Below are 13,689 nucleotides of genomic sequence, written 5' to 3'. Positions count from 1 at the left end.
GCTTGCACTCGCGCGATAACGCGCGAATCCGAACATTTTATAAAAATTCTAACGTTGCGTAAAATTCGAACGTGCCCTTGAAAAAACTTTGATTCTTCGATTTGAAAATTTATAAGAATATTTTAGAAATAAAAGAGAAAATAAATCGTTTGGATTAAGAATCGCTGCTAAGAAAAATATCAGAGTAACAGAGCTTATTTACTGGCTGTACAATCTCGCGCCCGTGCCTTCGTTCGCGTTCTCTAAAATGCCAGTTACTGCACTTTTCACGCGCGATACTTTCAACGCGCACGTATGATGGGTTTATCGAGATCTCACAACTACTGTTACGATATTACCATACGTATCCCATTATCCTATCCCATTATTTATGTCAATTATTATGTCTAATAACTCACGGAGTGAGTCCAGCGCGACCTGGATAGCTCAGGAATGATTTATAACGATCCAAGATAAATGCTACGAGAATCCAAGATATATCGCAGATTGATCGGCTCGATTTTTCCGCGACTAATGTTCATAAATTATAAATCTTTTATTCAATAGTTAATCAATGTGGGATCTTTAAATGGCACTTCGTTCTTTCCATTCATTGTTTCTTCGTATCCTGTTCAATCGCATCTTTTAAATATTTTCAATTATTCCCGTCGTACTTTTATTAAAACAGTGATTGATTTAATATTTAATACATTATAAATTATTGAAAGAGAGAGAAAATATTTCTCCAAACGTGTATATTTTTTTTATTTTTATTTTTTAGACAAAAATTGTAAGAGATTAATGTAAATTAATAATAAAATATCAAGTCAAAGATTGCACTTCTGAAGGTTTCCTAGCGCGACCTCGATAGCGCGCTTATGACGAAATGCTTTTGTAAGCGAGCCAGAACCACCGTTTTTCCATGCTTATTTGGATTATTTGGCGGACGACGTTCCTGCGTGAATAACACTACGTAAACACTTGTCTAAAGAGCGGCTTTACGCTTTACTAAATCTCCTTCACGATGAGATCCGCAATTACGCGAGCCGGAAGACAGAGAAAGGCGCGTTAATCGATAAATAATTGATCGAAGTCTCGCATGGGAAAATCATCGTAGAAAATCACCGTAGCTTTGAAAACATTATACGGAAAAAATATAACGAGACATTGTTTAAGATACTTCCAAGATTGCGTTAACTATTTCTCTCTCCTTCTCTCTTTTTTTAAATAAAATCTATAAAAGTGAGTGAACATTAAATATTTTTCAAATTAAACAGAATCATAGGTTTTTATTTGATACATTGCTGAAGAATATAACTAGACTACGCGAAATTTTAATTTTATGTCCGAGTATTATATAAATTGTCCGTTTGTTAAATCCCATTCTTTGTTACGTTCCCATGTCAACTAATGATTCGAAAAGCAGAGACACGCTCGGACACGAGATCGAGTATGACTGACGCAAGTGTAATCTCGAGTTTCCTGCGACATTATACAAACAGAATGATGAAACGCCAGTCTGATGCCAAGAGCATCTTTGTTCTTCGATTATTTCGGACCTGGCACGCTTCAAGAGATCGAAAGCAATCATCTCGAACTCTTCCGAGAAACTCCGTCTGTCATATCGCAAGACATGTGTTTGATCTTTATTTGATTGTTATTATTCTTCTTTTTTTTTAGTTAATGATGATATTAGGTCAGATAAATAAAATTTGTGATTTAAGAGATCTATAAGATCATATTTTAAGAAATATGCATTTTTATATTTAAAATAATTCTATTTATTTGTTAAAAAGAAAAAAAATTTTTTGTATCTACTTTATTTCCTATTAATAATAATAATAATAATAATAATAATAATAATAATAATAATAATAATAAGCTAAGTCACTTTGTTATTGTATTGAATAATCAAACTTTTTCATTAATTTTTATTTGATAACGTATCTTCTATATATCGTTTACGTTGTTTGCGTGAAAGAAATGCGTATCTATTATAAGTATGCGGTTCCGCTTGTTTCGCAATGCATTGACGTCTTCTCAATGAGGTCGCAGGCGTGCAGTTTCAATTCAGTGTGTTGGCACACTAGGTAACAGAGAAGCACGGTACATATACCGGAAACCCTGACATGACGTCCGAAACGACGGACGCAGCCCACGTGTCCCTCGAGAAACTTTATATAACATTATATAAGAGAAAAAGAGAGAAAGAGACACAAGGAAGTAAAAAAAAGAGAGAGGAAGCGGGGGCATTACATCTTCTCGAATAGTAAATGGAAACTAATAAGTATTCCTACGTGCAATCGCATATATAAATTATTTGCACGTATAAATTCATTTTAATCGTTTTACATAATATTTTTCGTACAAATAAACAATAATATTAATATAGTGAATTTATATTTTAAATATTCAAGTCTACGAAAGGCAAGATGCAAAAGCCAAATTGTCTCTTAAGATTACCGATCTTCATTTACAAATATTCACAGAAGAGAAAGTGAAATACAGAAACTCTCCAGTCCAAGCCCTTTAAATAGATTCGTTTTCTTTCGTCGTGCAACAATCTCTATTTCAGTATCGCTTTGATTCTCAAAATAAAGCCAGTGATTCACACCGTTCTGTTTGGTGTGGGCCGGTAACAACAGACGATTGGCATTTTCCTCATTCTTACAAGCAAATTCAATTTATTTACAGATAGACGATAGCATCATAATGAATGAGTAGCATTGAAACGATAATTGCATGCTAATTTCGTCATTTTATATAATTAATTAATGCTAGTTTTATAATTATAGAGTCATTGTATAATTCTAGAATAATTTTACAATAATAATTTTATAGTGTAATAATTTGCGTTAAGCGATTATCTCGTGTGATACGAAGAAACAGTAGCAACGATACAACAACCGATAAAACGTCGACTAACTCTACGATTAACTCTAATTATGAATCAAAGTCGGCTAGGTGACAGTATATCGAATATATCTCGGATATTATCGGACGAAAAAGAAACGCTACCGATCGCGAATTAATTAACGTCAATATCGAATATCGATCAGAATTGCAATCATTTAGAAACAAGATATCGCCTGGAGATGCAATCGCAATCGAATTCATTAAATCGACCGACTTGTAGATTTCACATGTGAAAAATAAGAGAAACGGTAGCACGAGGGATGAGGAACATCGCGACGTTGTCACGCACATCCCGCACGTGTTTACGTGCACCTGCGTGTGCACTGACACCATTTGAATAGTCGTCATTCAAGCAGGCACCAAGAAATTTAAATCCTCAGATTTATCCATCTTCCAATTAATTTTATAATTTCAGCGTCAATAAATTAAGCGTGCTTATAAAATAAAGTTGATTTATACACATTAAGAAATCTTGTAATTTCATTAAATAGTCTTATTAGAAATCCCATAAATTTAAATATCCTGAACATTTCAGTTTTTTTCTCTTTTTTTTGAAAAGCAAATATACAGAGCGTTAAAATTATGCACTATTTATTTAAAAAAAATTCATGCCGTTGCAAATTATTATTTTAGCCTAATCTCAAGTTTTCTCTTCACCCGTGTAAAGTATTATAAATGGGAAAAAAGATTGTCACATGTGAAACAGACGGAAAATTCGAATCGAGAGTCGATTTGTAACCGGTCAACCGCGATCGCTTTAAATCACGTCCGGTCGCCCACGCGGGAGCGACTATAGCGAGAGTGAGCGTGCGAGCATGTAGTATGCGCGCGAATGAAACGAAACGGGCGAGCACGATTTCATTCATGCGCGACCCACTTAAATTTCATTCAACGATCGGCTCGGGCCTTCGCGCCGTTATACGTACGCGCTGTACCTATCCTTTCTCTCGAACGTGGCATTTGTCTGCCATCGAAACCGCGAAATTACGAGTCTCAGCGCGATTGTATCTCTCGATTCCCAAGAATTTCAAACGCATCTGAGGCTCCCGTCTACTCCTGTCTAATCCGATATGGAGATATTTTAAGCAGGCGCCACAGAGAAAGAGAGAGAGAGAGAGATTAACAAAAATAAATTATTAATAATAATTATTAATTATGGCTAACATTTAATATAAGTAACATTTAATATATTTTTGATTAATTTTCTTTGAATAAACGATACTTCGAAAATTATTAGGATGTTGCACCGTGATATAAATTAATACATTTTTAACCTTTTATATAAATTAATAATATTGCATTTTAAGAAGCTGTCTCATTTATGATCTATTTCATTTACATCCGTTGATATACGTTTAATATTGTTCGTCACCGACATAACATTCGCGCGACAATAACTCGGACTTCGTTTGTCTCGGCTTTCACTACGATAAGACACTGTGAACAGGACTTGATATCGCGAATCGTCTTACTAAACAACTGGATGCTGATAGTGCAACAACATTTGAAAGCGCAATACAGATAACCGGCCGGCGGATGTTTGAGTCGCAAAAATGGTCCATGCCTGGTTTTATGCACGTACATGCATGTGCACGATTTGCTTTTGACATTACAATGGCAATGTCTAAATTATCTATCGCACAGGCAAGTAATTGGATAAATTGTTTTCTTCTTATTCATTTCTTTTTTCAATTATACGATTTCTGCTTATCGTGTAAAAAATAATAAGGAAATTTTTAAAATATCTGTCAAAATAAAATTCATGAAGTAGATAAATGATGATGGCTTTTTTCTCTTCTTGTTCATTTCTCTTTACACTTCTAGATATTTTGCAATACCGTAAAAGCTGTAAAATGTAATGCTAACTAAAGATGCAGTATCCAAATAATTTTTAAGATATCGTTTACCCAAAGAAAATTAATTAAAAATATTAAGTAATTTTTTTTTCATAATTCAAACTTAATTATTGAAAGAAATTAATTTAATGAATTCCGTATCTAATCAAATAAGTAACTGAACATAAACGTTAAAACATTAAAATTTTAGTGATACACTTTCAAGCAGGCTATTCAAAGCAATAAATAAATTCCTCATAAAACGGAAGAAACTGATACCTAGATGATTTTTTAATATTTTACGCGAGAATAAATTTTTTCGTTAATTCGCTAAATAATAACTATTCCTTTGAGCCTACGTAGAGAAAGAAGAAACATATTTCTGCTTACATTCGATTACGAAATTCGGGATCGACGATCGACGACGAGATTGCAAATCGATGAAGCGTGGTTAATCTTAATCGCCGGTAATTATGGCGATAATTACGACTGCGCGCGGATTGTTCATAGTTATCTGTTATGCAGCTACTTTCACTGTCGCCGATACAGCAGCCATTGTATGTATATAACTGCAGCATCTCGAAAACCGGTATTCCCCGAGTGCTATTTGCATAAACTATCGCGGCTCTCCGGAAAACGCATTCCAATCATTTAAAATAATTATTCCCATACTTTTTTTGTCTGTGACGCTGCAATTTGTCGCTATTAGTGACGCTATTACTTATTTCTCCGGTAATTTTCCCTGCTTAAATCTTGCACGGATCGATCGGACACGTAAAAATTCAACCTCTTTCTCTCTCTCTCTCTCTCTCTCTCTCTCTCTCTCGTCGATGTGATCAGTCTTCGTTCTCATGGAAAAAATGCTGCCCTACTGGTTGCTAAATTGTAATTCTAATATTAAAGACAATCAGAGACTTGTTTTCTACACGTAGCAGCTTGATTTATCCGCCATTAATAATTATCATCTAATAACAAAGTATGATTTCGTAATCAAGAAATACCTGGCATACCGTAACTCGATAAATTTTAAATTGTATTCAAGAGTATTGGAATTTGAATTTTAATATAATTTTTATTACATAATTTTCAATCGATATATATACGGAAACAATTATTTTTAAAAAATATTCTTGTTTTTTTTTCAACATAAAATTTTTGCTCAACACAATTACAAAATTAATTGAATAGATTTAATCTAAATCTGTAATATCTAATATATTTCAGTAGTACTGATGATTCATTTTACAAATTTTTTCATCGCCACTTTATTCCTACCGATATTAATTATTAAAGCAAACGTTGATCGTATCGTTGGGAAAAATCGACTCCATTACAACGAATGTCCGCGCTAAATGGAAGCTTAGATAGAAGTTTATCTGATCGCACATTGCGTTACTACGTTCAATCAGCGTTGCATTAATGCTCGCCCATGCAACCTTTTAAGTCTCACACATCTCTCATTAGTATAATTTCAGACTTCGCGTTAAAATCGCCGCGCAGTTGTGTCGACGTTGAACGAAGGCTCGTCATTGTTCGTCGACAGTAATAATCGTTACTTGCGATCGAGAGATCGAGACTCGATACGCCAGATCTCCTTGATTTCTCAGTTTGTCTCTTTCCTTTCTCCCTGTCCTGAGATACATTTCTTGCTCGAAACATTTGTCACATATAATCTCGTCATCATTTTGTTACACGATTCGCGCATTAATAGTTAGATATAATTGACGCCGCAAGGTCAGGATCTCGTAGCTTCAACGCCGAAGATAGAACATAAATCGCGGATTAGGTCGAAGGTCGGATTTCTAATCGGCTTTCCTTCCATCGATTTATCATCGATGGCACACCAGGCCACTTATCATCAATTATATCAGCTGATGTTTACAAGCTACTAAAGATAATTTCACCCCTTTCGTTAATGCGAGATTTATGAGACAAGACACTGGCATTTGTGACATTAATTCATAATTTTATAATATTAATATATTGAAAAGCAATATATATGTAATATCACAAATTCTAGAATTTATGATATATAGATGAAAAAATAGAATATAATCAGACGTACAATTCAATTTATCGATTTATCAAATTTCTTTCAAAAAATCATCCTAATGAAAGTTAATATTCTGTAATATATTCTACTTCTATTTTTATTCTCGAGAAAATTTAAAATCAATTTAAGAGACAATTCTTTAAAAAAATTTGTTATTTTACTGTAAACAAATTCATACCACTATCATGGCATTACCTAATAATTTTATAATAGATAAAATATAAAAATGTGTACATATAATTAAACATACAATTCGATAATCGATTTATCAAATTTCTTTCAAAAAAATCATCCAAATGCAATATTTTATATTCTATAATATATGTCTACTAAGTCTGTTTTTATTTTCGAGAAAATTTGAAACGACTTTAGGAGACAATCTCCTAAAGAAATTCATTAGTTTACTATAAAAAAAATTTATTCCACTACCATAAGAAATTATATCAAACTGATCTCTTCAGCAAGATTTATGAAGTCCAAGGCGTCTATATGAATAAAATCAATCGTCAATCACAATTCTAATCCGCCATTCTCCTCGGTGCTAAAAGTCATGCAACAATCGCGTATACGCGTGTCGTTCATAAAACGACACGCATAATTTCATAACGCTCGCAAGGAGTCACCGGAGGAAAAATTGTCATTAGTGTTTAGCCGTCGCGTTTCCATCCCGAATCTCATAAATAATTCAAAACGCCGCGGGCGCGATCTTTATTAGTTTCACGTAAAAAATAAAGAAACGGAAAAGTAATAACGATGAAAATATCGGCCAAGGCTGACGCTGCCGCCAGGCGTGGGCGGCATGTTTGCAACGTTAAATGCGCGTTAATGACGCATCGCCGGCGGCTGCATCTGCCGATTTTGAAAAATCTCCGACGCCGGTAGATCTGCATAATCGTGGATATCGTTGCGGAGATGCAGAAAAAAAATTGCGACTCGCGTTCCTGTTTATTATCGCGCACGATAACGTCTGCATTTCGCGAGTGAATCGTCTCGCAAATATTGGGCACACGAAATGAGCCAGATAAAAACGATAAATATAGATAAAAGTTATCTATATTTTATAAACAATATTAAAATAGATATCATAATTAAATAAATTGAATTAAAATGATTCTGCTGTCGAACAAAATATTCTCATATTTAATCAGAGAAATATCTTTTAATCGAAATTATATCATTGCAAATTTTAAACTAATTTCTATTATTTTTTCTATCTTTTTTTCTATAGAGTTGAATCAACGCAATCACATGTTTTCCATAAAATAAATTCGTTACAAACCAATAGCTTTGTAACTTTTGATTACTTCAGTAAATCGACTCCGGGTTTTTTTTATAAATTTCCAAACATATGTGAGAACAGTCTGTAAAATTTTTGTTAAATTTCTAATATTTCAAAAATAGGTACACCCTTAATTTCTTTGCCACAGAACTGTCGAGCGCCGACAAATTCTAATCGTTACTCAAGTAATAAAAAATGTTAAAAATTATTTTCGAAATTTAAATGTAATTAATGCAAGTGGTAGATTAAAAAAAAACCCTAGTATACGTTAAAATTTCCGAGGTTTAAAAATGTAATTTATCGATCGTGTATACGGAACTCACTTGATATCTAGTCGTTATCGATAATCTGTAGCGTGGGCGAGTCGTTATCGTGCACACGTGAAAAGAGCAAATTGACGACCGGTGTTAATAACAAATCGCCGTCGGTGATTTTTTGAAAACGCGCACGCCGTTCACATATCGATATGCATAGGTCGTTACATTAGATATTCCAAGGAGACATCGCAATCGTGCGTGCAACTCCAATTCACGATTTTATTCAATTATAGTACGCGAACGCTTTTCTCTCTCTTTCCCGACTCATTTCAGATCGTTATCGTATGACTGTGCGGTCAGTCGCATTTGCTACAATCATGAGTGATACGATCTATACAATCTAACTTTAAAGCCTGGCTTTAACTTCAAAATATTTGGACATTTTTATCAATTATACGCAATTGAGATTTTTTTTACGAATATCACAATACGCTAGATATATTTTATTTTAAGACACATTTATATTTAACACATTTGATAAAAATGTTTCTGTTAATTCAACACGTGCTTGCTTGTAAAATTCATTCGGTTATTGCAAAATAATGTAATTTTTAGCGGATTGTTGCATCAATTTTTTTTTGTACCCATGAGCAGATGACTCGCATAATTCTTACATCGTGGCGAGATGAGTTTGTCTTGTAAATATTGACTATGGCTTGACGCGGCTATGTTCGGTCTTCACGCATTTATAGTCGACAATTGCAATCGCGAGGTTGGATAATTAAGTCGTAAAAAAAAAGGTAGTCAAGCTTCGTCATCAGATAGCAATAATCATAGACGAGCATCTGGAAAAATATCCGGTGGTTATATTTTTTTTTCTTTTTTTTTACAATGGCTTAACTGCCGAAGGTGCTAAAAAAAAGAAAACATTTGCGAAACCGGAAATAAATACTGACATTACGACGAAATAGGTGCGGGTTATCGCGATACGTCTGGTCCGGGACTTCCCCGAACGTCTGTTTGTCATTTATACAAGGATGAAGAGACAGATTATTATTAATCCGTAAAGTTGAGCCCGATAAGGCGACCTATCCTTTATGTACATTAATATTAACAAAATCTCTTAATAAAAAAAAAAAAAATATCGGCGAAACGACGAAATTCTCTGATCTTTATGTATGGTTTGTCTGGATTGTATGTACATACATAATTAAATCCTTTTAAAAAAATATACACGTATTTTAAAATGTATGCACAGGATGTACACAATTCACACCTCAATCGCACACAAAATATGTTTTATTAATTAACTTGGGAACCATGGAGGTTTCCAGACTTAATTCCTCTTATCTCCTTGTAAAACCACGACAAATCAGTAGTTTACGTTCAATTAATCCGGAACAATAACGATCTAATGAATAATCACGTTAGAATTTAAAAACATCGAAGAAAATGTTACTAAATTTCAAAGATCATGCGTCAAATGAATAAAAATGTTTTAGAAGAAAAAACAAACAATTCAAATATTTAATATAATAAATGTATACACATTTTATGTTAATCTCTCGCGAACCAGATAAAAAAATCAACATTTTATGCAACCATCTGGGGTATTTTCTACTCCATGCTATACTTCACTGTAACTACACTAATTTAATATGACAGTAATCCCATTAATCATAAAATCGATTTTTTTAAAATAAAAAATAAATAAATCTTTAATTTTTTAAAACAAGGATAAGTAAAGAGTTGTAGGAATTTAAATCTTGCTGGGATATATCACACCCCATCTAGTTCAAAAGTTTAACATTGAAATTCATATTAAAATTAATGCGATTAAATTAATGCGAATATAATTCAAAGAAAAAAAATTCGGAAAAACGAGAGATATGAATTTCATTTACTTTTCTAAATTTAATTTAATTTAATTTTTAATGACTTAATTTTTAACATCTTCTAAACACATTTTTATGCGAATAATAGCGGCTTCTTTTCCAGATAAGATCAGTTGGTGGTTTTTCAAAGGTGTTAAGTAGGATTGAGAAATGTCAGATACGAAAAACAAAGACTCGGATTAAGATAATACGAGTCTAACGAAGAAGTTGGTGATTTAATTCCACACGCGAGCGTGTGTACGCGCGGGATTCAAACGCATGTCGGATAATGCGGACGCAAAAATGTTCTATCTCACGCACGAACGACGCCGATAAGTCTCGCGCGAAGGTGAAAGGGAACCGCATGTTTAAAGCTTATAAGGAAGAGAACCGGTTCCCTCCTCGCGCGTTTGCAACGCGCCATTCGTTGCATTGAAAACACGCTCTCATTTGCCCTCGCGAAAAAGAATTCAAAATTGTTAAAAATACGTCTCTATAAGCGAACGACATTTGGGAAACGGAATTTTCCAAGTACCCCGCCTTTCGACTTTCAAATAATATTGATATAATTGAAATCAGCAGCTCCCCGTCGTAAGTTTAGATATTATATCAATGTAAGAACTAGTCAGGGTTGAATAACTAATTAAAAAATACAGTTAAAAAATTGATAACTGTTAATTTGATTTAGTTAATTTTTAATGGTTTAATTTTTAATTTTATCTATTTATTTAGAAACATAAACTGTAATTTATTAATTTTTTCAGAAGATAAAAATTTATCTACGAAGAAGAAATAATACATAAAAAACAATATTTCTTTGTTGTTTCATATAAGCTTAATTTACAAATAAAATATTACATTTGATGATCTATAATTTAAGTAATCTAATTTTAAAGACTTATGAATTTCTAATTTAAAACGAATAATGCTTTTCGAAATTAACTTTAATTTAATTTAATTTTAATGTACACTGAAAACAAAGTTATTTATGTTTAAGCAGATATATTTATTATTTCCTTGATTTAAATAAATCTTAACTAATATAAAATATTTTATTTTTAAACTTGAGAAATATTTTTTTAAATCAAGGAAAAAAGGGATGTTAAAATAAATATATTTACTTTTGAACACAAAAAAAATTTTTTAGTGAAACTTTTAATTGCTTTTTTTTTTTTTAACTTATCATAACTAATTAACTAATTTTATAAGCCATTAACTTAGCTAAAAAAATTTATTAACTTACCAATTCTAGCTAGCATATATACAAAAAATAAATTTAACATTAAATTAGAGCGATGTAAAAAACGGAGAAAATAAGCCCCGAAAACTTTATGAGAGCTCTAATATATTTTTTTTTTTATCAAGAAAGTGATGTTAAAATAAATATATTTACTTGAACATAACAAAAATTTTTTCAGTGTAACTTTTAATTAGTTAATTTTTTGTCCTTAACATAATTTAACGTAAATTAATTTTATGTCATTAACTTTAATTTAATTCAGTAAAAAAAAAATAATTTACCAGCCCTGACTAGCATAAGACAAAAAATAAATTTGGTATTAAATCAGAGCAATAAAAAAAAAACAGAGAAAATAAATCCCGAAAAAACTGCGTGAGCTCTCTGATATTTCGATACGTACCAGTCGGTTCCTGTAGTTCAGCGGACCATCGGGGTGACCGATGTTCCTGCGGAACTGCTTCACAGTCCTCGGCGGCGCCGTGGTACGCATCTTTGCGAGGTGTGTTTCGTCAATCTCCTTTCCGAATCACCGTCACATCACACGCGACGCACGAGCACTGTCGATTAACCGAGCTATATTATCGTTGGCCACCCGAACGCACGCACTTTGGCCACACTACCAGAGCAGAAACGACGATCGGAGTCGAATGGCGACGCGAAAATTGCGAGGGGAGAACACGCTTCATGTTCGCAAACTTCTACGTCGCGCGTGCCGTGTCACGAACGTCGAAGCCGTCGACCATTGATCCTGTAAACAACACGGGTGACCGAGGCACACCTGTGTGTAACGGCGACGCGTAATTCGGCGGAGCGCGAACGTCGGGGACAACAAACGCGTGTCCGCGCCACGCTACCGCGCACCGCGCGCCGCTGGTGAGGTTACGTCACACGCACCGGCGCGCGCGCGCACGCGCAACTCCTCCCACCCCGCGCCACTCGCTCGCACACCTACGCGTGCATGCACCGTGCCATCCGCTCGCCGGAAAGCTCGCGAGGGATTCGAAAACAACGGCCTGTTCTCCGGGTTGCGCGTGCAACGGGCGAGAATGACGCGTGACGAATCGCGACGAACACTTCGCAGGCCGCGGCCCGCCGGCACCGCGGTGCTCCCGCGATAACGTCGCGATTGCTCGCGATACGGTGCCACCGCGTAACTGGCACCGAAAAGTCGTCGATTCCCGACGAAAATCCCGCAAAACCGGCGACCAGCGAGTCGACGACGACGAGCGACGACGAGCGACGACGAGCGACTGAGCGAACTCGAATGCCGACACCGGCGGGCAAATCACCTCTAACGCGCGATGAGGTAACGCGAACGAGAGAAACGACGAACGATTTCGTCTTTTCAACGTGGCCGCCGGCACCGCACTGAAGTCGGCGAGCCCGCTCCGCGCTCCGCTCTCGCGGCTCACTTCGCGCCGTGGCGATTCGCGTTCGAATCCTCAGCTCCGGGGGACTCGTTGGCGCCCGTTCGGCGACTAGCGTCGCCTACGTTGGCGTCGACACAATCGGCATTTGAATGAGAATAATTAGAAAACGTACAATGCATTCAGAAACAAATGAGAATACTCTTCCGGTTAAATCGCTGTAACGCACACGCGCGATTGCTAGTATTTTTCTGAAGACGCAATTCACGTCTAATGTCCCTAACGAAAAGAAATCAGAGTGTAGGTCAACCAGAGGTGGTAACCACTAGCTAAAATGTTGTCCCGCAGATTACATAATTTCATATGATTTCGTATGATTACACAATAATTTTTCGTGACTGCGTATGTAATTATCAGATTTTCTGTGATTAAAAAAAAAGATTTTATTTGACTAGAAACACCATTATTTGCTAATTTCTTTCAAATAAAATTAAATTGAAGACTAACCACTTAGAAAATAGATATATTCAAGACTTTATTGGGATTTATTATGATTGAGATTTTTCTAATAAAAGGATCATAGAAATTTTTGATAACCTTTTTTTTTTTAAAGACAACATGAAAAATTGATTACAAAAGCCAAAAGCTTGTACTGATTTCATCAAATTTTATGATAGTCGTACATGATTTCATCATAAATTTCATGATGATTCCACATGATTTCGAATGATTACACAGAAATCCAAAATAATTTCTTCCGATTTACATATTTCTGATGATTACATTTAATTGCAAAATGATTATATGAAGATTTCGTAAAGATTTCAATAATGATTTCGAAGAGACTGTCCCACGATTACATTAAGTGATTACCCCGTCGGCTCAAATA

At 34.7% G+C, this 13,689-nt stretch overlaps 1 protein-coding gene across 4 annotated transcripts in view; it reads right to left on the bottom strand.

Annotated features, from left to right (window-relative positions):
* Positions 1-13,689, bottom strand: part of LOC105208254 (NAD(+) hydrolase sarm1) — a 103,755-nt gene that overhangs the window by 82,379 nt on the left and 7,687 nt on the right. Inside the window, exon 1 of one of the 4 annotated variants that reach the window (XR_003269239.2) lies at positions 11,834-12,776. The exons of 2 other annotated variants lie outside the window; for them this stretch is intronic. Coding sequence is in view for 1 of the 2 variants with exons in the window: in XM_011178061.3 (XP_011176363.1) it covers positions 11,834-11,923 (90 nt within the window). In the remaining variant the exon portion in view is untranslated. Of the gene's footprint in view, positions 1-11,833; positions 12,777-13,689 lie in introns of those variants that run through there. One more of the 4 variants, XM_011178061.3, reaches the window with a different exon arrangement.

This window comes from Solenopsis invicta, chromosome 14, assembly GCF_016802725.1.
Source record: "Solenopsis invicta isolate M01_SB chromosome 14, UNIL_Sinv_3.0, whole genome shotgun sequence".
Taxonomy (NCBI): Eukaryota; Metazoa; Arthropoda; class Insecta; order Hymenoptera; family Formicidae; genus Solenopsis; species Solenopsis invicta.
This window is presented reverse-complemented; position numbering and strand designations above follow the sequence as displayed.